This window comes from Anomaloglossus baeobatrachus, chromosome 9 (genome assembly GCF_048569485.1).
Source record: "Anomaloglossus baeobatrachus isolate aAnoBae1 chromosome 9, aAnoBae1.hap1, whole genome shotgun sequence".
NCBI lineage: Eukaryota > Metazoa > Chordata > Amphibia > Anura > Aromobatidae > Anomaloglossus > Anomaloglossus baeobatrachus.
In genome coordinates this window covers 60,798,655-60,826,393 of record NC_134361.1, presented here as the reverse complement: position 1 = coordinate 60,826,393, position 27,739 = coordinate 60,798,655, and the positions used below count along the sequence as shown (strand labels likewise).

The 27,739-nt window shown below is 52.4% G+C and overlaps 1 protein-coding gene across 9 annotated transcripts in view; it reads left to right on the top strand.

Moving 5' to 3' along the window:
* MAP7D3 (MAP7 domain containing 3) overlaps positions 1–27,739 on the top strand; it is a 159,222-nt gene that overhangs the window by 103,057 nt on the left and 28,426 nt on the right. For 7 of the 9 annotated variants that reach the window (XM_075323748.1, XM_075323753.1, XM_075323751.1 and 4 more), the window contains 4 exons: positions 13,074–13,178; positions 21,302–21,346; positions 22,020–22,086; positions 23,968–24,166. In XM_075323748.1, coding sequence (XP_075179863.1) covers positions 13,074–13,178; positions 21,302–21,346; positions 22,020–22,086; positions 23,968–24,166 — 416 coding nt within the window. The remainder of the gene's footprint in view (positions 1–13,073; positions 13,179–21,301; positions 21,347–22,019; positions 22,087–23,967; positions 24,167–27,739) is intronic. The other 2 variants (XM_075323750.1, XM_075323749.1) reach the window with 2 other exon arrangements.

Genomic DNA, 27,739 nt, shown 5'->3' with positions numbered 1-27,739 from the left:
CCGCTGGGGAGTGCCGGACGTCGACCTAATGGCATCCCGGCACAACAACAAGGTCCCGGCATTCATGGCGAGGTCGCGCGATCAAAGAGCTCTGGCGGCAGACGCCTTGGTTCAAGATTGGTCGCAGTTTCAACTCCCATACGTGTTTCCGCCTCTGGCGCTCTTGCCCAGAGTGCTACGCAAGATCAGATCCGAGTGCAGCCGCGTCATACTCGTCGCTCCAGACTGGCCGAGGAGGTCGTGGTATCCGGATCTGTGGCATCTCACGATCGGTCGACCGTGGTCACTGCCAGACCGACCAGACTTACTGTCCCAAGGGCCGTTTTTCCATCAGAATTCTGCGGCCCTGAACCTGACTGTGTGGCCATTGAGTCCTGGATCCTAGCATCTGCTGGATTATCTCAGGGAGTCGTTGCCACAATGAGACAAGCTAGAAAGTCGAATTCGGCTAAGATCTACCACAGAACGTGGAAGATTTTCTTGTCCTGGTGCTCTGCTCAGGGAGTGTCTCCCTGGCCATTTGCATTGCCCAAGTTTCTTTCCTTCCTGCAATCGGGGTTAGAAAAGGGCTTGTCGCTCAGCTCCCTTAAAGGGCAAGTTTCGGCACTATCCGTGTTTTTTCAGAAGCGTCTAGCACGTCTTCCTAAGGTGCGCACGTTCCTGCAGGGGGTCTGTCATATTGTGCCCCCGTACAAGCGACCGTTAGATCCATGGGATCTGAACAGGGTACTAGTTGCTCTCCAGAAGCCGCCCTTCGAGCCTCTGAAGGAAGTTTCCTTTTCTCGGCTGTCGCAGAAAGTGGCGTTTCTTGTTGCGATCACATCGCTTCGGCGAGTGTCTGAGCTGGCAGCTCTGTCATCTAAGGCTCCCTTCCTGGTGTTCCACCAGGACAAGGTTGTGCTGCGCCCCATTCCGGAGTTTCTTCCTAAGGTCGTATCCTCTTTTCATCTTAATCAGGATATTTCCTTGCCTTCTTTTTGCCCTCATCCGGTTCACCGGTATGAAAAGGCCTTACGTTTGCTAGATCTGGTGAGAGCACTCAGAATCTACATTTCCCGCACGGCGCCCATACGCCGTGCTGATGCACTTTTCGTCCTTGTCGCTGGTCCGCGCAAGGGGTTGCAGGCTTCTAAAGCCACCCTGGCTCGATGGATCAAAGAACCAATTCTAGAGGCCTACCGTTCTGCGGGGCTTCCGGTTCCTTCAGGGCTAAAAGCCCACTCCACCAGAGCCGTGGGTGCGTCCTGGGCATTACGTCACCAGGCTTCGGCTCAACAGGTGTGCCAGGCAGCTACCTGGTCCAGTCTGCACACTTTCACCAAGCATTATCAGGTGCATACCTATGCTTCGGCGGATGCCAGCTTAGGTAGAAGAGTCCTGCAGGCGGCAGTGACACCCCCGTAGGGGAGGGCTGTTTTGCAGCTCTAACATGAGGTATTTATTTACCCACCCAGGGACAGCTTTTGGACGTCCCAATCGTCTGGGTCTCCCAATAGAGCGCTGAAGAAGAAGGGAATTTTGTTACTTACCGTAAATTCCTTTTCTTCTAGCTCTTATTGGGAGACCCAGCACCCGCCCTGTTGTCCTTCGGGATGTTTTTTTGTTGTTTGCGGGTACACATGTTGTTCATGTTGAACGGTTTTTCAGTTCTCCGATGTTATCGGAGTTAATTTGTTTAAACCAGTTATTGGCTTCCTCCTTCTTGCTTTGGCACTAAAACTGGAGAACCCGTGATACCACGGGGGGGGTATAGCCAGAGGGGGAGGGGCCTTGCACTTTTAATGTAGTGCTTTGTGTGGCCTCCAGAGGGCAGTAGCTATACCCCCAATCGTCTGGGTCTCCCAATAAGAGCTAGAAGAAAAAGAATTTACGGTAAGTAACAAAATTCCCTTCTTTCTGGACCACTCTGACTTTAGAGAGGCAGTCCAGAAACACCACGCTTATCCAGATAAGCGTTTCTCCAAACGGCTTAAGGATACACGTTATCCCTTTCCCCCTGACGTGGTCAAGGGCTGGACCCAGTGTCCCAAGGTGGATCCTCCAATCTCCAGGCTTGCCGCTAGATCCATAGTTGCAGTGGAAGATGGGGCTTCACTTAAAGATGCCACTGACAGACAGATGGAGCTCTGGTTGAAATCCATCTATGAAGCTATCGGCGCGTCGTTTGCTCCAGCATTCGCAGCCGTATGGGCACTCCAAGCTATTTCAGCTGGTCTTACACAGATTGACACGGTCACACGTACAGCTGTTCCGCAGGTGGCATCCTTAACCTCTCAAATGTCGGCATTTGCGTCCTACGCGATTAATGCTGTCCTGGACTCTACGAGCCGTACGGCAGTGGCGTCCGCCAACTCCGTGGTTTTACGCAGAGCCTTGTGGTTAAGGGAATGGAAGGCAGATTCTGCTTCCAAAAAGTGCTTAACCAGTTTGCCATTTTCTGGTGACCGACTGTTTGGTGAGCGTTTGGATGAAATCATTAAACAGTCCAAGGGTAAGGATTCATCCTTACCTCAGCCCAGACAAAACAAACCCCAACAGAGGAGGGGACAGTCGGGGTTTCGGTCCTTTCGAGGCTCGGGCAGGTCCCAATTCTCCTCGTCCAAGAGGACTCAAAAGGATCAGAAGAGCTCAGATTCTTGGCGGGCTCAGTCACGCCCAAAAAAGACAGCCGGAAGACCCGCTACCAAGGCGGCTTCCTCATGACTTTCGGCCTCCTCTCTCCGCATCCTCGGTCGGTGGCAGGCTCTCCCGCTTTGGCGACATTTGGCTGCCACAGGTCAAAGACCGTTGGGTGAGAGACATTCTGTCTCACGGGTACAGGATAGAGTTCAGTTCTCGTCCTCCAACTCGATTCTTCAGAACTTCTCCACCTCCCGACCGAGCCGATGCTCTTCTGCAAGCGGTGTGCACTCTAAAGGCAGAAGGAGTGGTGACCCCTGTTCCTCTTCAGGAGCAAGGTCACGGTTTTTACTCCAATTTGTTTGTGGTGCCAAAAAAGGACGGGTCTTTCCGTCCCGTTCTGGACCTAAAACTGCTCAACAAGCACGTGAAAACCAGGCGGTTCCGGATGGAATCCCTCCGCTCCGTCATCGCCTCAATGTCTCAAGGAGATTTCCTAGCATCAATAGACATCAAGGATGCTTATCTCCACGTGCCGATTGCTCCAGAGCACCAGCGTTTTCTACGCTTCGCTATAGGAGACGAACACCTTCAGTTCGTAGCTCTGCCTTTCGGGCTGGCGACAGCCCCACGGGTCTTCACCAAGGTCATGGCAGCAGTAGTAGCAGTCCTGCACTCTCAAGGTCACTCTGTGATCCCGTATTTGGACGATCTACTTGTCAAGGCACCCTCTCAAGAGGCATGCCAACACAGCCTGAACGTTGCGTTGGAGACTCTCCAGAGTTTCGGGTGGATCATCAACTTTTCAAAGTCAAATCTAACCCCGACCCAATCGCTAACATATCTTGGCATGGAGTTTCATACTCTCTCAGCGATAGTGAAGCTTCCGCTGGACAAACAGCGTTCACTACAGACAGGGGTGCAATCTCTCCTTCAAGGCCAGTCACACCCCTTGAGACGCCTCATGCACTTCCTAGGGAAGATGGTAGCAACAATGGAGGCAGTCCCTTTCGCGCAGTTTCATCTGCGTCCACTACAATGGAACATTCTCCGCCAATGGGACGGGAAGGCGACGTCCCTCGACAGGAACGTTTCCCTTTCTCAGGCGGCCAAGGAATCTCTTCGGTGGTGGCTTCTTCCCACATCATTGTCAAAAGGAAGGTCCTTCCTACCCCCTTCCTGGGCGGTGGTTACGACAGACGCGAGTCTATCAGGGTGGGGAGCAGTTTTTCTCCACCACAGGGCTCAGGGTACGTGGACTCAGCAAGAGTCCACCCTTCAGATCAATGTTCTGGAAATCAGAGCAGTGTATCTTCCCTACAAGCCTTCCAGCAATGGCTGGAAGGCAAGCAGATCCGAATTCAGTCGGACAACTCCACAGCGGTGGCATACATCAACCACCAAGGAGGAACACGCAGTCGGCAAGCCTTCCAGGAAGTCCGGCGGATTCTGACGTGGGTGGAAGACACGGCATCCACCATATCCGCAGTTCACATCCCAGGCGTGGAAAACTGGGAAGCAGACTTCCTCAGTCGCCAGGGTATGGACGCAGGGGAATGGTCTCTCCACCCGGACGTGTTTCAGGAGATCTGTCGCCGCTGGGGGATGCCGGACGTCGACCTAATGGCGTCCCGGCACAACAACAAGGTCCAGGTTTTCATGGCACGGTCTCACGATCACCGAGCTCTGGCGGCGGACGCCTTAGTTCAAGATTGGTCGCAGTTCCGGCTACCTTATGTATTCCCACCTCTGGCACTGTTGCCCAGAGTGCTGCGCAAGATCAGGTCCGACTGCCGCCGCGCCATCCTCGTCGCTCCAGACTGGCCGAGGAGGTCGTGGTACCCGGATCTGTGGCACCTCACGGTAGGCCAACCGTGGGCACTACCAGACCGACCAGACTTGTTGTCTCAAGGGCCGTTTTTCCATCTGAATTCTGCGGCCCTGAACCTGACTGTGTGGCCATTGAGTCCTGGATCCTAGCGTCTTCAGGATTATCTCAGGAGGTCATTGCCACCATGAGACAGGCTAGAAAACCATCCTCCGCCAAGATCTACCACAGGACGTGGAAGATATTCTTATCTTGGTGCTCTGCTCAGGGAGTTTCTCCCTGGCCATTTGCATTGCCTACTCTTCTTTCCTTCCTGCAATCCGGTTTTGAAAAAGGTTTGTCGCTCGGCTCCCTTAAAGGACAAGTCTCAGCGCTATCTGTATTTTTTCAGAAACGCCTAGCACGACTTCCTCAGGTACGCACGTTCCTGCAAGGGGTTTGTCATATCGTCCCTCCTTACAAGCGGCCGTTAGAGCCCTGGGATCTGAACAGGGTTCTAATTGCTCTCCAGAAGCCGCCTTTCGAGCCTATGAGGGATGTTTCCCTTTCTCGCCTTTCACAGAAAGTGGTCTTTCTAGTAGCGGTCACGTCTCTTCGGAGAGTGTCCGAGCTAGCAGCGCTGTCATGCAAATCTCCCTTCCTGGTGTTTCACCAGGACAAGGTGGTTCTGCGCCCGATTCCGGAGTTTCTCCCTAAGGTGGTATCCCCCTTTCATCTCAATCAGGATATCTCCTTACCTTCTTTGTGTCCTCATCCAATTCATCAATGTGAAAAGGATTTGCATTTGTTGGATCTGGTGAGAGCACTCAGAATCTACATTTCCCGCACGGCGCCTCTGCGCCGCTCGGATGCACTTTGTCCTTGTCGCTGGTCAGCGTAAAGGGTCGCAAGCTTCCAAATCCACCCTGGCTCGGTGGATCAAGGAACCAATTCTTGAAGCCTACCGTTCTGCTGGGCTTCCGGTTCCCTCAGGGCTGAAGGCCCATTCTACCAGAGCCGTGGGTGCGTCCTGGGCATTAAGGCACCAGGCTACGGCTCAGCAGGTGTGCCAGGCGGCTACCTGGTCGAGTCTGCACACTTTTACCAAGCATTATCAGGTGCATACCTACGCTTCGGCGGACGCCAGCCTAGGTAGACAAGTCCTTCAGGCGGCGGTTGCCCACCTGTAGGAAAGGGCTGTTTTACGGCCCTATCACGAGGTGTTATTTTACCCACCCAGGGACTGCTTTTGGACGTCCCAATTGTCTGGGTCTCCCAATTAGGAGCGACAAAGAAGAAGGGAATTTTGTTTACTTACCGTAAATTCCTTTTCTTCTAGCTCCAATTGGGAGACCCAGCACCCGCCCTGTTTTCTTAGGGATTTTTGTTTTTTCGGGTACACATGTTGTTCATGTTGAATGGTTTCAGTTCTCCGATGTTTCTTCGGATCGAATTTGTTTTTAAACCAGTTATTGGCTTTCCTCCTTCTTGCTTTTGCACTAAAACTGAGGAGCCCGTGATCCCACGGGGGGTGTATAGGCAGAAGGGGAGGGGCTTTACACTTTTAAGTGTAGTGCTTTGTGTGGCCTCCGGAGGCAGTAGCTATACACCCAATTGTCTGGGTCTCCCAATTGGAGCTAGAAGAAAAGGAATTTACGGTAAATAAACAAAATTCCCTTCTTCACTAAATATAATGTATTTAAAATGGATTCCTTTATTATGTCATTGAAATGTAATCATTCTGTCACACAATGTTCTGTAACTTTCTTATATACTTTGCTTCAGTTCGACAAAGCTGGCATGTTCCTCTCCAGTCTTGAGACAATGTCTGCGAGAGTAAAGCGCACTAAATTCATTGAGACGTCTGCCTCTTAATGAGTTGGGTGCATTTCTCTGTCGCTCCATTGGGGAATGCAGGAAGCCAGAGATGATGTCTCTCGGGCCATTGTCTTCACCGTACTGATCGTCAGACAACTAACTACCTGTAGTGGTCAGGCTGTATCGTCTCTTGTCGGGATGACAAGGCCATCGTACATAACTGTCGATGGTCAGGTCCTTGGGTAGACGATCCTTTCCCTTTTGATTCTTGCCTGTCCACTCCCCAGAGCATGCCATATTGCTTTTTCAGGACTCTAATTTGAATCTGTGACCAGGTTTTTCTTTGTCGCTCCATTGGGAGACCCAGACAATTGGGTGTATAGCTTCTGCCTCCGGAGGCCACACAAAGTATTACACTTTAAAAAGTGTAACCCCTCCCCTCTGCCTATACACCCCCCCGTGCATCACGGGCTCCTCAGTTTTATGCTTTGTGTTGAAGGAGGCACACATTCACGCAAGCTCCACATTTTAGTCAGCAGCAGCTGCTGATTATATCGGATGGAAGAAAAGAGGGCCCTAACAGGGCCCCCGGCATGCTCCCTTCTCACCCCACTAAGTCGGCGGTGTTGTTAAGGTTGAGGTACCCATTGCGGGTACACAGGCCGGAGCCACATGCCGTTTTCCTTCCCCATCCCTTAGGGGCTCTGGGAGAAGTGGGATCCTATCCGGTCATCCAGGCACTGGGACCGGGCTCCCTCCGCAGCGCCTGTGGGATTCTGACGGACAGGAGACTGAGTATCATCAGGGACAGGGCCCTGTATCTACAGGTACTCTGTGTCCCCTTGGGGACGGTGCATGGAGCACCTTGACCTCAGATGCTGCAGCGACTGCGGTGTTGGTATGAGACCGGGACTACCGCGCCGACCGCGCCTGCTTGCCGGCCGCGGTTTTAACTTTAGTCCCCGGCTTTTGCGGCCTAGTGCCTTAAACTCCCGCCCCCGGGCCTGCCAGTCAGGGGGAAGGGCGGGACGGTCGGTCTGACGCCGACAGTGAGGGCTGGAGCACACTTGGCTGTCCTCCGCCCCCCTCACTATTCACTCTGAGGCACCTGATTCTCGCACTTTTGTAGTTACGCCCACGGCTCCCTCCTCCCCTGTGAACGCCGACAGCCATGTTTTAAGCACATTCTGCCGGTGGGGGACTTCTGACAGCACCTCTGGGAGACCCGAGGCAGGGAATCTGGTTGCCACACACTGCTTGAGCGGTCGGTAAGCCAGGTGGCTTCTTCCCACCGGTGCTGGGCCCCCTAGAGTGCTGAACTGTGTATATATATATATATATATATATATATATTTGTATACATTATCTCGGTTCGGCTGTACTGTTAGCTTGTGGCTATATATCCCTCAGTGATCACTCTCCTGGGAGACTACAGCATGTCGTTCACAAGGAGCAAGGGTGCCAAGACACAGGGTTATTTTGCAACCTGTACCTCTTGTGCGGCTATGCTACCTGCAGGTTCCACCTACCCTCACTGTGAGCAATGCTCGGGCCATGTGGCACTCGTTCAGCCGGAGCCTGGGGCACTGGTGGGACCCTCGGCCCAGGTAGAACCGCCGGCTTCCCCTGTCCAGGCGGCAGGGACAGAGTTTGCAGCTTTTGCTGAGAAACTCTCTGAGTCACTTTCACAATCCATGGCTCAGTCTATGGACAAATGGTCTGCTAAGATACTAGAAGCTTTGCAGCCCAGACCGGCCCTTACACAGGCCCCGGGCACTGCGGGATCGCCCCCAGGCCCCTCTCGGTCTGCGACGAAGCGTGCTCCTGGGGTGGCCTTTAGTTATTACGTGGAGGACTCCGGCACGGACCGCAGTCCCAGACCGGCTAAGCGGGCTCGCTTAGAATCTTCCCCGACTTCATCACGCTGTTCGGGGTCTCAGCTTGAGGACTCTCTAGAGGATGAGGCGGAGGTCGCAGCCCAGGACTCTGACCCTGACGTTGCTCTCAATCTTGATACACCTGAAGGGGACGCCATAGTAAATGACCTTATAGCGTCCATCAACCAGGTGCTAGATCTTTCTCCCCCAACTCTACCTATAGAGGAGTCGGCAGCACAGCAGGAGAAGCACCAATTTAGGTTTCCCAAACGTACTCGGAGTGTTTTCTTCGATCACTCGAACTTCAGAGATGCTGTCCAGAAGCACAGGGCTTTCCCGGACAAGCGCTTTACTAAACGCCTTAATGACACACGTTACCCCTTCCCCTCTGACGTAGTTAAGGGTTGGGCTCAGTGTCCCAAGGTGGATCCTCCAGTCTCTAGACTGGCGGCTAGATCCGTAGTAGCAGTGGCTGACGGTTCAACTCTCAAGGAGGCCACGGACAGGCAGATAGAGCTCCTAATGAAATCCATCTATGAAGCCATAGGCGCGTCCTTTGCCCCAGCCTTTGCAGCAGTGTGGGCACTCCAGGCTATCTCAGCTTGTCTGTCTGAGATTAATGCGGTCACCCGTACCTCTGCTCCGCAAGTAGCGTCTTTGACGTCTCAGGCGTCGGTATTTTCATCCTACGCCATGAATGCTGTCCTGGACTCGGCTAGCCGTACAGCGGTAGCATCCGCCAATTCGGTGGCAGTCCGCAGGGCCATGTGTTTACGCGAATGGAAGGCAGACTCTGCTTCCAAGAAGTTCTTGACCGGTTTGCCCTTTTCTGGCGACCGATTGTTTGGCGAACAATTGGATGAAATTATTAAGCAATCCAAGGGAAAGGACTCGTCCTTACCCCAGCCCAAACCAAAGAGACCTCAGCAACGAAAAATTCAAGCGAGGTTTCGGTCCTTTCGGCCCTCAGCCAGGTCCCAATCCTCATCGTCCAACAGGCCACAGAAGAGCCAGAGAAACTCTTCTGCATGGCGGTCTAAGTCACGTCCTCCAAAGACCGCCGGAGGCACCGTCTCCAAGGCGGCCTCCTCATGACTTTCGGCCTCCCCAAACCGCATCCTCGGTCGGTGGCAGGCTCTCCCGCTTTTGCGACACCTGGTGGCCACATGCCCAAGACCGATGGGTGAGGGACATTCTGTCTCACGGTTACAGGATAGAGTTCAGCTCTCGTCCTCCGACTCGTTTTTTCAGAACATCTCCGCCCCCCGAGCGAACCAAGGTCATGGCATCCGTGGTGGCGGTCCTACACTCTCAGGGCCACTCGGTGATCCCTTACTTAGACGATCTCCTAGTCAAGGCACCCTCCCGGGTGGCATGTCAACACAGTCTGACCGTGGCTCTGGAGACTCTCCAGAGGTTCAGGTGGATCATCAATTTCCCAAAGTCAAAATTGACTCCGACCCAATCACTGACTTACCTCGGGATGGAGTTTCATACTCTCTCAGCGATAGTCAAGCTACCGCTGGACAAACAGCGTTCGCTGCAAACAGGGGTGCACTCTCTCCTTCGGGCCCAGTCACACCCCTTGAGGCGCCTCATGCACTTCCTGGGGAAGATGGTGGCAGCAATGGAGGCAGTTCCCCTTGCGCAGTTTCATCTGCGTCCACTCCAATGGGACATTCTCCGCAAATGGGACAAGAGGTCGACGTCCTTAGACAGGAACGTCTCTCTTTCTCGGGCAGCCAAGACCTCTCTTCAGTGGTGGCTTCTTCCCACTTCCCTGTCGAAGGGAAAATCTTTCCTGCCCCCATCCTGGGCTGTGGTCACGACGGACGCGAGTCTGTCAGGGTGGGGAGCGGTTTTTCTCCACCACAAGGCTCAGGGAACCTGGTCTCCGACAGAGTCCTCCCTTCAGATCAATGTTCTGGAGATAAGGGCAGTGTATCTAGCCCTAAAAGCGTTCCATCGGTGGCTGGAGGGCAGGCAGATCCGCATACAGTCGGACAACGCCACGGCGGTCGCGTACATCAACCACCAGGGCGGCACTCGCAGTCGTCAAGCCTTCCAAGAAGTTCGGCGGATTCTGCTGTGGGCGGAGGCCACAGCCTCCACCATCTCCGCGGTTCACATCCCAGGCGTAGAAAACTGGGAAGCAGACTTTCTCAGTCGCCAGGGCATGGACGCAGGGGAATGGTCTCTTCACCCGGACGTGTTTCAAGAGATCTGTTGCCGCTGGGGAACGCCGGACGTCGATCTCATGGCGTCTCGGCACAACAACAAAGTCCCGGCATTCATGGCACGGTCTCAGGATCACAGAGCTCTGGCGGCGGACGCCTTAGTTCAGGATTGGTCGCAGTTTCGACTGCCTTATGTATTCCCTCCTCTGGCAATGCTGCCCAGAGTGTTGCGCAAGATCAGGTCCGACTGCCGTCGCGCCATCCTCGTCGCTCCAGCCTGGCCGAGGAAGTCGTGGTACCCGGACCTGTGACACCTCACGGTGGGTCAACCGTGGGCGCTCCCAGACCGACCAGACTTGCTGTCTCAAGGGCCATTTTTCCATCTGAATTCTGCGGCCCTCAACCTGACTGTGTGGCCATTGAGTCCTGCTCCTAGCGTCCTCAGGGTTATCTCAAGAGGTCATTACCACTATGAGACAGGCCAGGAAACCAACGTCAGCCAAGATCTATCACAGGGCTTGGAGGATCTTCTTAGCCTGGTGCTCTGATAAGGGGTTTACCCCCTGGCCGTTTGCCTTACCCACGTTTCTTTCCTTCCTTCAATCCGGAATGGACAAGGGTTTGTCTCTCGGCTCTCTCAAGGGACAAGTCTCGGCGCTTTCCGTGTTTTTTCAAAAGCGTCTAGCCAGGCTTCCGCAGGTCCGCACGTTCCTGCAGGGAGCTTGCCACATAGTTCCACCTTACAAGCGTCCGCTGGAACCCTGGGATCTCAACAGGGTTCTACGGGCTCTTCAGAAACCGCCTTTTGAGCCGCTGCGGGATGTCTCTCTATCACGTTTTTCGCAGAAGGTGGCATTTCTAGTGGCAGTCACATCACTCCGAAGAGTGTCAGAGCTTGCAGCGCTGTCATGCAAAGCCCCCTTCCTGGTATTTCACCAGGATAAGGTGGTTTTGCGTCCGGTCCCGGACTTTCTCCCCAAAGTGGTGTCCCCTTTTCATCTCAATCAGGATATCTCCTTACCTTCATTTTGCCCTCATCCAATTCACCAATGTGAAAAGGATTTGCATTTGTTAGATCTAGTGAGAGCACTCCGGATCTACGTGTCCCGCACGGCGCCACTGCGCCGTTCTGATGCGCTCTTTGTCCTTGTCGCTGGCCAGCGTAAGGGGTCGCAGGCTTCCAGGTCAACCTTGGCTCGGTGGATCAAGGAACCGATTCTTGAAGCCTACCGTTCTTCTGGGCTTCCGCTTCCTTTGGGGCTGAAAGCCCATTCTACCAGAGCCGTGGGTGCATCCTGGGCATTGCGACACCGGGCTACGGCTCAGCAGGTGTGTCAGGCAGCTACGTGGTCTAGTCTGCACACTTTCACGAAACACTATCAGGTGCATACCTATGCTTCGGCAGCCGCCAGTCTAGGTAGGCGAGTCCTTCAGGCGGCGGTTGCCCACCTGTAAGAGGGGGCCGTTGTTGGCTCTTTTTATCAGGGTGTTCTTTTACCCACCCAGGGACTGCTTTTGGACGTCCCAATTGTCTGGGTCTCCAAATGGAGCGACAAAGAAGAAGGGAATTTTGTTTACTTACCGTAAATTCCTTTTCTTCTAGCTCCTATTGGGAGACCCAGCACCCGCCCCTGTTCCCTTCGGGCTGTTGTTCTTTTGTGTACACATGTTGTTCATGTCGAATTGTTCTTTTGGTTCATGGTTTTAAGTTCTCCGAACATCCTTCGGATTGAATTTACCTTAGACCAATTTATAAGTTTCCTCCTTCCTGCTTTTGCACCAAAACTGAGGAGCCCGTGATGCACGGGGGGGTGTATAGGCAGAGGGGAGGGGTTACACTTTTTAAAGTGTAATACTTTGTGTGGCCTCCGGAGGCAGAAGCTATACACCCAATTGTCTGGGTCTCCCAATAGGAGCTAGAAGAAAAGGAATTTACGGTAAGTAAACAAAATTCCCTTCTTGCTCCCCAATCAGAGATCAGCATAATGCAGACAGAGACCCTGATTCCAGCGATGTCACTTACTGTGCTGTTTGCTGTCATTTTGATAAAATCAGTATTTTCTCTGCTGCAAATCTAGTAGTTCATAGTAACAGAGCTCATGAATATGCTGAACTACCTGCAGCACGCCAAGTAGTCCTCTAATGATAATCTCCTGCTGATTAAACAGTGATTTTATCAAAACTACACTAAGTAGCCCAGTAAGTGACATCGCTGGAATCAGGGTCTCTGTCTCTCCATTATACTGCTCTCAGATTAGGTGGCAAAAACCTGGTGACAGATTCCCTTTAACCTCTTTGAAGTCCTGCATTGCATTTTTTTTTTTACTTCCTGCACAAATGCATTTTCCCCCCAATGAAGGCGGCAAGTACCAAAAATCCTTTTTTTTTTTTTTTTTTTTTTTTTTGCAGCTGCAGTTCGCTAGTATTAGAAATGCACTGCAGTCATGGACTTCAGAACACTTCTTTTTTTAATTTACGTCACGTGGCATAACAGATGATATTTTTTAGGGGTGGGAATTGTCTACATCCCCCCCCCCACACTCAGTTGTCTTATTGAGACTTATTGCTTGGGTTTTCAATCAATCATCACGGGGGGTCCATCCAGGAAGTCAATTTATCCCCCTAAACTGCTGATGGCCAAGAGCTCCACTGTGCACTGGACCTGAAATTTTTAATGGCAGTAATCAGTGGGATTCTTGCCCATCATGATATGACATACCGTAGTAATATACCATAACAGTGTTGTAACTGTACCTATATATCACTTTATTTAAGAGAGAAGAAGCCGAGGCCAAGGCTCTTGAAGAAGCTGAAAAACAAAGACAGGAACGAGAAAAAATCATGCACCAAAATATGCAGGAAAGATTACAAAGGAAAAAGGTATACGATTATCTGAATATTTCTGTAATCTGCCTCTAGTACTGTTCTTTTTAAGAACTATTTCCTAAATGTGTGAAGCGGTAGGTTTTATTACTTAATGGCGGGCCAAGCTATGGGTACAGCCATACTGCTGCCAAAGGCGGGCCAAGCTATGGGGACAGCCATACTGCTGCCAAAGGCGGGCCAAGCTATGGGGACAGCCATACTGCTGCCAAAGGCGGACCAAGCTATGGGGACAGCCATACTGCTGCCAAAGGCGGGCCAAGCTATGGGGACAGCCATACTGCTGCCAAAGGCGGGCCAAGCTATGGGGACAGCCATACTGCTGCCAAAGGTGGGCCAAGCTATGGGGACAGCCATACTGATGCCAAAGGCGGGCCAAGCTATGGGGACAGCCATACTGCTGCCAAAGGCGGGCCAAGCTATGGGGACAGCCATACTGCTGCCAAAGGCGGGCCAAGCTATGGGGACAGCCATACTGCTGCCAAAGGCGGGCCAAGCTATGGGGACAGCCATACTGCTGCCAAAGGCGGGCCAAGCTATGGTGACAGCCATACTGCTGCCAAAGGCGGGCCAAGCTATGGGGACAGCCATACTGCTGCCAAAGGCGGGCCAAGCTATGGGGACAGCCATACTGCTGCCAAAGGCGGGCCAAGCTATGGGGACAGCCATACTGCTGCCAAAGGCGGGCCAAGCTATGGGGACAGCCATACTGCTGCCAAAGGCGGGCCAAGCTATGGGGACAGCCATACTGCTGCCAAAGGCGGGCCAAGCTATGGGGACAGCCATACTGCTGCCAAAGGCGGGCCAAGCTATGGGGACAGCCATACTGCTGCCAAAGGCGGGCCAAGCTATGGGGACAGCCATACTGCTGCCAAAGGCGGGCCAAGCTATGGGGACAGCCATACTGCTGCCAAAGGCGGGCCAAGCTATGGGGACAGCCATACTGCTGCCAAAGGCGGGCCAAGCTATGGGGACAGCCATACTGCTGCCAAAGGCGGGCCAAGCTATGGGGACAGCCATACTGCTGCCAAAGGCGGGCCAAGCTATGGGGACAGCCATACTGCTGCCAAAGGCGGGCCAAGCTATGGGGACAGCCATACTGCTGCCAAAGGCGGGCCAAGCTATGGGGACAGCCATACTGCTGCCAAAGGCGAGCCAGGCTATGGGGACAGCCGCGCTGCTGCCAAAGGCGGGCCAGGCTATGGGGACAGGCGTGCTGCTGCCAAAGGCGGGCCAAGCTATGGGGACAGCCATACTGCTGCCAAAGGCGGGCCAGGCTATGGGGACAGCGATATTGCTGCCAAAGGCGGGCCAGGCTATGGAGACAGCCGCGCTGCTGCCAAAGGCGGGCCAGGCTATGGAGACAGCCGCGCTGCTGCCAAAGGCGGGCCAGGCTATGGAGACAGCCGCGCTGCTGCCAAAGGCGGGCCAGGCTATGGGGACAGCCGTGCTGCTGCCAAAGGCGGGCCAGGCTATGGGGACAGGCGTGCTGCTGCCAAAGGCGGGCCAGGCTATGGGGACAGGCGTGCTGCTGCCAAAGGCGGGCCAGGCTATGGGGACAGGCGTGCTGCTGCCAAAGGCGGGCCAGGCTATGGGGACAGGCGTGCTGCTGCCAAAGGCGGGCCAGGCTATGGGGACAGGCGTGCTGCTGCCAAAGGCGGGCCAGGCTATGGGGACAGGCGTGCTGCTGCCAAAGGCGGGCCAGGCTATGGGGACAGCCGTGCTGCTGCGTACGCTGGCCCCATCACCACCCTACAGGTAAATGAGTGTAATGGGAAACAGCGGAGCTTGCTGCTTCCCATTCACTACTTATGGGAGTTATGAAACTAGCATGGCGCAGCTGCTTTGATATTTCTGTAGTTGGATCACCTGTGACTGCATACAGACACATATTCCCGTATGAATGGCTCAGATGGGAATACCCCTTTTCTTTGTCGCTCCATTGGGAGACCCAGACAATTGGGTGTATAGCTTCTGCCTCCGGAGGCCACACAAAGTATTACACTTTAAAAAGTGTAACCCCTCCCCTCTGCCTATACACCCTCCCGTGGATCACGGGCTCCTCAGTTTTATGCTTTGTGTGGAAGGAGGCACACATCCACTCATGCATTCTCATATTAGTTATGTCGGTTGGAAGAAAAGAGGGCCCCCACGGGGCCCCCGGCATGTTCCCTTCTCACCCCACTACGTCGGCGGTGTTGTTAAGGTTGAGGTACCCATTGCGGGTACAAAGGCCGGAGCCTCATGCCGTCTCCTTCACCATCCCTTAGCGGCTCTGGGTGAAGTGGGATCCTGAGCGGTCATCCATTTACTGGGACCGTGCTCCCTCCGCAGCCCCTGTGGGAATCTGCCGGACCGGAGTCTATTCAACCTCAGGGACCGGGCCCTGCAACTCAAAGGTACTCTGTGTCCCCATTGGGGACTGTGCAGGGAGCGCACCTTCTTCCCGGACGCTGCGGCAGCTGCTGAATTGAGAAGGTCGGCGGACTTCCGCGCCGACCGTGCCTGCTTGTCGGGTGCGGTCTCAAATTTAGTCCCCGGCTTCATCGCGGCCTAGTCGCAAAAATCCCGCCCCCGGGCCTGCCTGTCAGGGGTAAGGGCGGGACTGCCGACCTGACGTCGGATGTGAGGGCCGGAGCATCCTGTATGTTTCCTCCCCCCTCACTGATCACTGTGGGGACCCCAGATTCCCGCACTTTCCTGGCGCCGCCCACGGCTCCACTCCTCCCCTGAGAGCTCCGGCAGCCATTTTTTGGCTTCTGCCGGTGGAGGATTCTCAGTGAAGACCTCTGCAGCTCCGGGGGACCTAAGGCAGGGAATCTGGAGGACACACACTCCGCTTTTTAGCGGTCGGTAAGCCACACCGGTCACCCGGTGCTGGTCCCCCTAGGGTGCCGGAATAGATACGTATTTATATATATATTTCTGTTCGGTCGGGCTGTATACCCTTTTTTGCCCATATACCCTCAGTGATCATTCTCCTAGGAGACAACAGCATGTCGTCCACAAGGAGCAAATCTGTTAAGGCACAGGGTTTTTTTGCGGCCTGTACCTCTTGTGGGGCTATGTTACCTGCGGGTTCCACCTACCCTCACTGTGAGCAATGCTCGACCCCGGTTTCGCTTGCTCAGCCGGAGCCTCGGTCACTAGTGGGCCCCTCGGCTCATGTAGACCCCCCTGCTCCCCCTGTCCAGGCGGCAGGGACAGAGTTCGCCTCTTTTGCTGAGAAACTCTCTGAGTCACTTTCACAATCCATGGCTCAGTCTATGGACAAATGGTCTGCAAAGCTTCTAGAAGCTTTGCAATCCAGACCGGTCCTTACACAGGCCCCGGCCCCTGTTGGATCGTCGCCTCCAGGCCCCTCTCGGTCCGCGCCGCAGTGCGCTCCCAGGTTGGGCCCTAGGTCTCACGTGGAGGACTCCTGCCCGGACCACAGTCCTAGACAGGCTAAGCGGGCTCGCTGGGAATCTTCCCCGACTTCTTCACGCTGCTCGGGTTCCCAGCTTGAGGACTCTCTGGAGGACGAGGCGGACGTCGCAGCTCAGGGCTCTGACCCTGACGTCGCCCTTAACCTTGATACACCTGAAGGGGACGCCTTAGTGAATGATCTTATCTCGTCCATCAACCAGGTGTTGGATCTCTCTCCCCCGCCTCCTACTGTAGAGGAGTCGGCGTCTCAGCAGGAGAAACACCAGTTTCGGTTCCCCAAACGTACACGTAGTGCGTTTTTCGATCACTCTAACTTCAGAGATGCTGTCCAGAAGCCCAGAGCGGTTCCGGACAAGCGCTTTACTAAGCGCCTCACTGACACGCGTTACCCCTTCCCCTCTGAAGTTGTTAAGGGTTGGGCTCAATGTCCCAAGGTGGATCCTCCAGTCTCTAGATTGGCGGCTAGATCTGTGGTATCGGTTGCAGATGGCTCATCGCTAAAGGATGCCACTGACAGGCAGATAGAGCTCCTGGTGAAGTCCATCTATGAAGCCACGGGCGCGTCTTTTACCCCGGCCTTTGCAGCTGTGTGGGCACTCCAAGCTATCTCAGCTTGTCTGGCTGAGATTAATGCTGTCACACGTAATTCTGCTCCGCAAGTTGCGTCTTTGACTTCTCAAGCGTCAGCTCTTTCTTCCTACGCCATGAACGCAGTCCTAGACTCTGCTAGCCGTACAGCGGTGGCATCCGCTAACTCTGTGGCAGTCCGCAGGGCCATGTGGCTGCGCGAATGGAAGGCAGACTCGGCCTCCAAGAGGTTCTTAACCGGTTTGCCGTTTTCTGGCGACCGCTTGTTTGACGAACGATTGGATGAGATTATTAAGGAATCCAAGGGAAAGGACTCCTCCTTACCCCCAATCCAAACCTAAGAGACCTCAGCAACGGAAAATACAATCGAGGTTTCAGTCCTTTCGTCCCTCCGCCAAGCCCCAATCCTCTTCGTCCAGCAGGCCGGAGAAAGGCCAGAGGAACTCCTATGTGTGGCGGTCCAAGTCACGCCCCCAAAAGGCCGCAGGAGGCACTGCCTCCAAGGCGGCCTCCTCATGACTTTCGGCATCCCCGAGCCGCATCCTTGGTCGGTGGCAGGCTCTCCCGCTTTGGCGACGCCTGGTGGCCACATGTTCAAGACCGATGGGTGAGAGACATTCTGTCTCACGGTTACAGGATAGAGTTCAGCTCTCGTCCTCCGGCTCGTTTCTTCAGAACCTCTCCGCCCCCCGCTCAGGCTGACGCACTTTTTCAGGCAGTGGACGCTCTGAAGACAGAAGGAATTGTGAGCCCCGTTCCCCTTCAGGAACGTGGTCGCGGCTTTTACTCCAACTTGTTCGTGGTGCCAAAAAAGGACGGATCATTCCGTCCCGTTCTGGACCTCAAACTACTCAACAGACATGTGAGAACCAGACGGTTTCGGATGGAATCTCTCCGCTCGGTCATCGCCTCGATGTCACAAGGAGACTTCCTAGCATCAATCGACATCAAGGACGATTATCTCCACGTGCCGATCGCACCCGAACATCAACGCTTCTTGCGTTTCGCCATCGGGGATGAACACCTTCAGTTCGTGGCATTACCTTTCGGCTTGGCGACAGCCCCACGGGTTTTCACCAAAGTCATGGCATCCGTTGTGGCGGTCCTACACTCTCAGGGCCACTCGGTGATTCCCTACTTAGACGATCTCCTAGTCAGGGCACCTTCTCGGGTGGCGTGTCAACACAGCCTTACCGTCGCTCTGGCGACTCTCCAGCAGTTCGGGGCGATCATCAACTTCCCGAAATCCAAGTTGACACCGACTCAATCACTGACTTACCTCGGGATGGAGTTTCATACACAGTCAGCGGTAGTCAAGCTACAGCGGGACAAACGGCTTTCTCTGCAGGCAGGGGTGCAATCACTTCTTCGGGGTCAGTCACACCCCTTAAGGCGCCTCATGCACTTCCTGGGGAAGATGGTGGAAGCGATGGAGGCAGTGCCGTTCGCGCAATTCCATCTGCGGCCACTCCAATGGGACATTCTCCGCAAATGGGACAGGAGGTCGGCTTCCCTCAACAGGAACGTCTCTTTCCCTTGCAACCAAGACGTCTCTTCAGTGGTGGCTCCTTCCCAATTCTCTATCGCAGGGAAAATCCTTCCTACCCCCAACCTGGGCTGTGGTCACCACGGACGCGAGCCTGTCAGGGTGGGGAGCGGTTTTTCTCCACCACAGGGCTCAGGGAACCTGGACTCCGATAGAGTCTTCCCTTCAGATCAATGTTCTGGAGATAAGGGCAGTGTATCTAGCCCTATTGGCTTTCCATCGGTGGCTGGAGGGCAGGCAAATCCGTATCCAGTCGGACAACGCCACTGCCGTCGCATACATCAACCACCAAGGCGGCACTCGCAGTCGTCAAGCCTTCCAGGAAGTCCGGCGGATTCTGCAGTGGGTGGAAGCCACAGCCTCCACCATCTCCGCAGTTCACATCCCGGGCGTAGAAAACTGGGAAGCAGATTTTCTCAGTCGTCAGGGCATGGATGCGGGGGAATGGTCTCTACACCCAGAAGTGTTTTGAGAGATCTGTCGCCGCTGGGGAACGCCGGACGTCGATCTTATTGCGTCACGGCACAACAACAAAGTCCCGGCATTCATGGCTCGGTCTCAGGATCACAGAGCTCTGGCGGCGGACGCGTTAGTTCAGGATTGGTCGCAGTTTCGACTGCCTTATGTGTTTCCTCCTCTGGCGATGCTGCCCAGAGTGTTACGCAAGATCAGGTCCGACTGCCGTCGCGCCATTCTCGTCGCTCCAGACTGGCCGAGGCGGTCGTGGTACCCGGATCTGTGGCATCTCACGGTGGGTCAACCGTGGGCGCTTCCAGACCGCCCAGACTTGCTGTCACAAGGCCCGTTTTTCCATCTGAATTCTGTGGCCCTCAACCTGACTGTGTGGCCATTGAGTCCTGGCTCCTAGCGTCTTCAGGGTTATCTCAGGATGTCATTGCCACCATGAGACAGGCCAGGAAACCAACGTCCGCCAAGATCTATTACAGGTCTTGGCAAATCTTCTTATCCTGGTGCTCTGATAACGGTTTTCCTCCATGGCCGTTTGCCTTACCCACTTTTCTTTCATTCCTTCAATCCGGAATGGACAAGGGTTTGTCACTCGGCTCTCTCAAGGGCCAAGTATCGGCGCTCTCCGTATTTTTTCAAAAGCGCCTAGCCAGGCTTCCGCAGGTCCGCACGTTCCTGCAGGGAGTTTGCCACATAGTCCCACCTTACAAGCGTCCGCTGGAACCCTGGGATCTTAACAGGGTGCTAACGGCTCTTCAGAAACCACCTTTCGAGCCGCTGCGGGATGTCTCTTTATCACGTCTTTCGCAGAAGGTGGCCTTTCTAGTGGCAGTTACATCACTCCGGAGAGTGTCTGAGCTTGCAGCGCTGTCATGCAAAGCTCCCTTCCTGGTGTTTCACCAGGATAAGGTGGTTCTGCGTCCTGTCCCGGAATTTCTCCCTAAGGTGGTATCTCCTTTTCATCTCAATCAGGATATCTCCTTGCCTTCATTTTGCCCTAATCCAATTCACCAATGTGAAAAGGATTTGCACTCCTTGGATCTGGTGAGAGCACTCCGATTCTACGTGTCTCGCACGGCGCCCCTGCGTCGTTCAGATGCGCTCTTTGTCCTTGTCGCTGGCCAGCGTAAGGGTTCGCAGGCTTCCAAGTCAACCTTGGCTCAGTGGATCAAGGAACCGATTCTCGAAGCCTACCGTTCTTCTGGGCTTCCGCTTCCTTTGGGGCTGAAAGCCCATTCTACCAGAGCCGTGGGTGCGTCCTGGGCATTGCGACACCGGGCTACGGCTCAGCAGGTGTGTCAGGCAGCTACGTGGTCTAGTCTGCACACTTTCACGAAACACTATCAGGTGCATACCTATGCTTCGGCAGACGCCAGTCTAGGTAGGCGAGTCCTTCAGGCGGCGGTTGCCCACCTGTAAGAGGGGGCCGTTTCGGCTCTTTTTATTGAGGTATTCTTTTACCCACCCAGGGACTGCTTTTGGACGTCCCAATTGTCTGGGTCTCCCAATGGAGCGACAAAGAAGAAGGGAATTTTGTTTACTTACCGTAAATTCCTTTTCTTCTAGCTCCTATTGGGAGACCCAGCACCCGCCCCTGTTCCCTTCGGGCTGTTTGTTCTTTTGTGTACACATGTTGTTCATGTTGAATTGTTCTTTTGGTTCATGGTTTTCAGTTCTCCGAACATCCTTCGGATTGAATTTACCCTAGACCAATTTATAAGTTTCCTCCTTCCTGCTTTGGCACCAAATCTGAGGAGCCCGTGATGCACGGGAGGGTGTATAGGCAGAGGGGAGGGGTTACACTTTTTAAAGTGTAATACTTTGTGTGGCCTCCGGAGGCAGAAGCTATACACCCAATTGTCTGGGTCTCCCAATAGGAGCTAGAAGAAAAGGAATTTACGGTAAGTAAACAAAATTCCCTTCTTAACTATTACATTTTAGAAGCTGGTTTGACAACATTTGATTTTATGCATGTAATAATAACAATACCATGAGAAAAGTCCATCATTACACGGGTCAGGTCAGGGCCAGGCTCATGTGTATGGCCACATCAGGGAGGTGTAAAAATGTGTGTTATATCTTTTTACAGAGAATTGAAGAGATAATGAAGAGAACTAGGAAGAATGATATTAAGGTAAGTGCCGTGATAAATCTGTTCTTACAGCTCTGGATTTACACCTGTGCTAATTGTCTTATATTGTCATTAGTATTTAATACAATAACATTATAAGTTGAGCAGTGACAGGATGGCGACATTTCTCCTGTGCTCTAATGGCTGTTTTACATTTCATCCACCCTACATTTACTGGGAACTGTACATTCATTCCCTGGTCCTTTAGAGTACGTGTCCCTTAAGGCCGGGTACACATATCCGGCTTTTCGCCGGTTTGATGGATGCGGCGCATGTCAGTACAGTATATACAGTACACTGGCAGCGCAACAAGCGCCGTCACATGCTGTCATGTGACCCGGAAGTTGCAGCGCAGCCACTGTACTGTATCATACTGTACTGACGCGCCCCGCATCCGTCAAACCGGCGAAAAGCCGGATATGTGTACCCGGCCTAACTGGATTTGTCACCAGTTTTTTGCTATGTAATCTGAGAGCAGCATAATATAGGGGCAGAGTCTCTGATTCCAGCAACTGTCATTTTGATACAATCACAGTTTTCTCTGCTGCAGATGTAGCAGAGCTCGCTGATATTGACACAGTTACACGACTTCACATTCAGACAGATTTAGGAAATGACTTACTTTGTTATTCGTGCTCTAATATTGAAAATAAATGAATTTTCTCATCTCTGGAAGAGCGAAGATAAATCCGAAGAGGATGAGGACAGTGGCGATATCGAGGAGAGTCTACAAGGTTGGTCAGGTTTGTGTCAAACACATGATCTTTACAATTGGTTTGGGTGCTTTTTAGAAAACAAATATTTTGTTTCTCCAACTGAGAGCAATCAATCTTTTTTGGAAATGATGGTGACATCGGATCCTTACAGGAGTATCATATGGTGAATTGGCGAATGGCTAAAAGCTTCGTCTCTGGTTACAGCCGCGTTTGAGGCTTTATCTCTGCACATTTTTTTTTTTTTTTTGCAAAAGGACAATCGCCTTGTGAAAGCCCAATTATAAGTCTGCGAGGTCTAATAGGAGCCATTGGGATCCACTGTGTGAACGATCTGGCAATGTGTTATGGTTTCTGTTAAAAAGTGGAAACTACAATACAGAGGTGAAGACAAAATAGTGTCCATGCATCGAGTACTATGGCCTCAGTCAATTATTAATTGCACATAGTTGATGTGGTGTACTGGTACCCCTTAAAGAGAACCTGTCAGGTGCAATATGCAGTATATACGAGCAGTTCTGGGTGCATATTGCTAATCCCTGCCTAACCGTCCCTGCATCTAGTAGTATAGATAAAGAGATCTGTAGAAAATGTATTTCTAAAGATCTTTTATGATATGCTAATTAGGCTATGACTAGTCGCAAAGGCGATAGTTCCTGCTCTCATTCTGCCCTCTTGGCATGTTAGCACGTTCACAGGGGCGAGCGAACATGCTATTCAGTGCCCATGGCCCAGCGTCATCATTGGCAGTGATGCACATTTTTGTGTCCATTGCACCGCCTCAGAACACTGGGGATTGGGTCTCACATAATCATTAGTCCCCGACACTTTACTGTCATGTGCACTACACCGGTTTGAAGCCGGGACACGTACACCCAGCTTTATAGCGAGCATGACCGGAAGTCCGGGGATCATGCACACTGAGTCGAAATCCAGCATCAGGTACGGTGGCAGCAGAGATGAAAGCGACTATGCCTCCGATGCTGCGCATTCATTAGCATGTTCACATGGCCGTGCTAAGGGGGCCGACTAGTCAAGGGAACTAACGCCCTTGTGACTAGTCGCTGACCTCATTAGCAGTATAATGAAGGATCTGTAGAAATACTTTTTCTAAAGATCTCTTTATCTATGCTAGTGTATACAGGGACGGTTAGGCAGGGATTAGCAATATACACCCAGAACTGCTCGTGGTTTCTTGTTGCATATTGCACCTGACAGGTTCCCTTTAACTGCATATTTGCACCTATCACTGTAGTCAGAGGGGTTGATCACTTTGTCTTATGTACTTAGCATGATGGCACAGGATTTCTTTGGATCTCAATTTTATGTTACTGAAATAATTTGATGTCTAAATGAGATACTGGGGGAAGTTCCTGGACTCGTTCTAATCGGTGTATTGCATGTGTGTTATCTGTATTTTTGCGATAACAGGTCTATAAACCGGACTTGGGGTTAAGGTACCGTCACACATAACGAGATCGCTGCTGAGTCACGGTTTCTGTAACGCAGTAGCGATCCCGTTAGTGATCTTGTTATGTGTGCACCTACCAGCGATCAGGCCCCTGCTGTGAGGTCACCGGTCGTTGCAGAATGGTCCAGGCCATTTTCTTCAAAGGCGATGTCCTGCTGGGCAGGACCCATCGCTGTGTTTGACACTGTGTGACAGGGTCACAGTGACTGCTGAGATCGTTATACAGGTTGCTACTGCGACCTGTATTATTCCTGCATCGCTGGTAAGATCTGACTGTGTGACATCTCACCTGCGACCTCCCAGCGACTTACCTGCGATCCCTATCAGATCGCATCGTTTTCGGGATCACTGGTAAGTCGTTGTGTGTGACTGGGCCTTTAGCTGCATTTATACCAGCTGATCAATTGTGTTATCCTGCCCTAAGTGTTGCTATCTTTCAGGAGGAGACAATGACGATGACATGTATGAGAATGCAGATAGAGCCAGCGAATTGGAAGAAGAAACTGCTTCACAGGAGTCCTTGTCTCCAAAAGCTGCATTAGTGGAAAGCGGTGAATTATTTATTAATGGGAACAGGCCAGACATCGAGGAAAAACTTAACGGGCACTCAGCAGAAACTGTACCCGGACTGGAGTCAAGGTCAGTGGAGATGCCGCACCTTTAATTATTGACTGCTGGACATATGGATAATGTGCAATGAATCCAACCTCAGCACTGTGGATAAGGGGTTAATCTCATTACTGCCATTTATGCACATCCACAGGAACTTATACAAGTGTAGGATGGGCGCAGGTCCGGCATCTGCAATTACATCCAGGAATGGACGGATAGTGGTGCACACATGCACTGCTCTCTTCATTCATGTCTATGGAAGTTATGGAAACATTTAGGACCCACACATTTCTGCAATGAGGTTAAAGCTTTTAAGCTCTCCCGAGTGTCACTCTTATTACCCGGTACAGCAGACGATTGCTAATATACTGTTTATTGTGAGTGTGCACACATTGCCCTTCCCATATACTGACCTTATTCCTATGTATTCCAAAGTGCGCCTTATGGAGACCCCAAGGTGCCGAATTCATTAAGGTGTTTAGGCCAAAATTCTGTAAAACACTTTAATAAATCACTATATTTTTAACGCAACTCAGAAGTTGCTCTAAAATATTGTGTCAATTTTGCATTTACCTGCCAGCTGCACCACTATGGGCGAGACATGGCATCTCATCACCCATCAAATTCACGGAAAGTTGCTCCACTTTTCTCCAGAAATATACTCCAGTCCAGGATTGGCGTACATTTCTGGTGGCGGAACACACCAGGTAACCGATGTGCATGAATTGGGCACATCATACTCTAGCGGAATGGTTCATTATCTGGTCTGCGCAATGCCAGTCTTACTGTTTTGTGACCAAAATGGCAGTAATATATTTTTACCAAAAAAATTGGCGGAAATATGGTAAACCCAACTTGAACTTAAAGGGTTATTCCCATCTACAAGGTCTTATCCAACTATGTAGTAGGCATAATAATAATAGTATTTGAAAATATCTCCAATTACCTCATGTGCAGGGCATTGCAACTTAGGTATCCATGCTTACGACCATGTGCAATTAACTAGCTGACACTATGAGTGGACGTAACCACAGATACCTAAGCTGCAATGCCCTGCACATGAGGTAAGAGACATGGCTATATCAGGAGAACTATGCTACATTTTTAATTGGAGGTCTTTGATAATATCACACCTACTACATATTGGGATAGGATCTTGGAGTTGGGAATACCCCTTAAGAAGGGTTTACTAACCCTTTACTTGCATTTTGTATGTGGTTGCCGCTGAAAGTGGGAACCCAGTGGTACTTAAGAGGGGTTGGAACTGATTGGTGAGTATGCTCATATTATTATTATTTTTATTGAACTATATGTAAACCTCAAAAAAGTGTTGGACACTTTAAATCTTGCTGGTAAATGCTAGACAGTAGGAATCTACCAAGTAACTCTACAGTGTGTCCACCCATATCCTGTCCACCTCCATTAACTTGAGAACGGTGGCAGCTATAGGCATAGAAGTGGTGTCTAGGTATAGTAAAGTAGCCATGTGCTACGCAATGAAACTACCTATAGCGGAAATTGAAAACAGAACGAGATAGAGAAAAAAAGTGAATTACAAAGTTGTAGGGCATCATCAATTCAATACGAATCAACACCTTGCATACAGAAATGCTATGAGATACAACCACCCTACCCAAAATATTGAATGCTGGTCACGCATATGGCGCTAATTTAACTTTGATGCTCAAAGTGGCCCCGTCAGCTGCAATGCACATCTGGCCTCTGGACAGCATACTGTATCTTGCTGCACGTTGTGCAATATGGTAGGTGACACGTTTGCACAAGCATCTGTGATACGTCGTCGTAGGTCCTGCAATGTTGGTGGAGGGGTCGCATACACCTGCTGTTTGATGTGACCTCACAGAAAGAAGTCCAATGGGGTCAGGTCAGGTGAGCGCGGAGGCCACTCCACACAGCCACCATACCCAATGACTTGTAGGAAGGTCTCCATGAGGTATCGCTTCACGTCCGCAGCCTTGTGAGTTTTACTTGTTCTAATCATAGCATTTCTGTATGCACGGTGTCGATTCGTATTGAATTAATGATGCCCTACAACTTTGTAATTCACTTTTTCTTTATCGTTCCTTTGGGAGACCCACACCATGGGTGTTTAGCTTCTGCCTCCGGAGGACACACAAAGTACTACACTTAAAAGTGTAGCTCCTCCCTCTGAGCTTATACACCCCCTGGTAGCCAGTCCTAGCCAGTTTATCGCTTTGTGTTCAGGAGGCATACATCCACACATGCATCCTCATATGATTTTTTCTTTTTGGAATGAGATTGAAGAAGTGTGGGTCCACGTCTGGACCCCCAGCATGTCCCTTCTCACCCCACTGTGTCGGCGGTGTTGTAAGGTTGATTTCCAAGGCTGGAGCCTTACATGCCGTGCTCCTTCACCATCCCTCCTGGGCTCTGGCTTGAAGTGGGAGCCAGCACGGTTTCCATGCCTGGCAGGAGACCGGTCTCCATCCGCAGCCCTTCAGGACCCTGCTGGACCGGAGCACTCATCCCCAGGGACCTGGCCCTGCGTCTCAGCAGCTAAGTACCTGAGACGTTTATATATTGGGGGTCCCTGTGCTTTATTGTTTGGGGAGAGTGTGCTTACTGTATTTATTGGCATTTCCGGCGGGTTCTCTAGCTGTCGCCCGAGAACCGCGCCAATGGTGCCTGCGCGTCGGCCTCGCCGCTCAAATTTAGGCCCCGGCTTTGCCGGAGGCCTAGTTTCTGTTCACTGCCCTCGCATGTCACTCATGCAGAGGGACAGGCTCGGCTCCTCCCGGCGGCCGTTCTGCACAGGGGAGGGACACTCCCCACTGCTGTGCGTGTCTTCTCCCCTGTAGGTCTCTATGGCCCTCCAGATCCCGCTCTCACAGCCAAGTCCTGCCCCCTCTCTTCGCTCCGGCGGCCATTTTCTCAGACAGAGTTCACTCGGCGCTGGTCTGCACTCTGCATCCCTGCTGAGGTGCTGTGCTTGGGGGTCCGGGCTTCGGGATCTGGAGGGCACACAACACCGCTCCAGCGGTCTGGTAAGCCACAACCGGTCTCTGGTTGTGGACCTCTGTATATACTCTCTGGGGTTCATTCTCTGGCAGAGCCCCCACTTCAGCAGCATGTCTCACACGAGGAGCAAGGCCCCAAAGCTTTATGCTGTATGCGCTGCATGTAAGCTCCTGCTGCCTGAACCGAGCACCTATCCACATTGTGATGCCTGCTCTACCTTGGCGGTGCCACAGCCTGGAGTCTCACCCCCAGTGGTCTCTCAGGCTGCTCCTGTACCTGTGGCTGAACCCCCTGCTTGGGTAGAATCCTTTTCTAGGTCTATCTCCCAGTCTTTTGCTGAGTCCATGGGACTTCTGTCCAGGACTTTGATGAGTATGCATCAGCTCCCTTCACAGGGTTCCCCTACTGCTATGGGTCCCTTAGGTCCGGAGCTCACAGAGGATTCATCATCAGGGCCCAGACCCCGTCCTCCTAAGAAGAGACGCAGGGTTCCCTCTCCTTCCTCCTCCCGCGGCTCTGATTCAAGAGCTGACTCGCAGGATGAGGAGGATGCCTTTACAGGGGGCTCGGAGGCTAACTCCATGTACCCCATTGATCTGT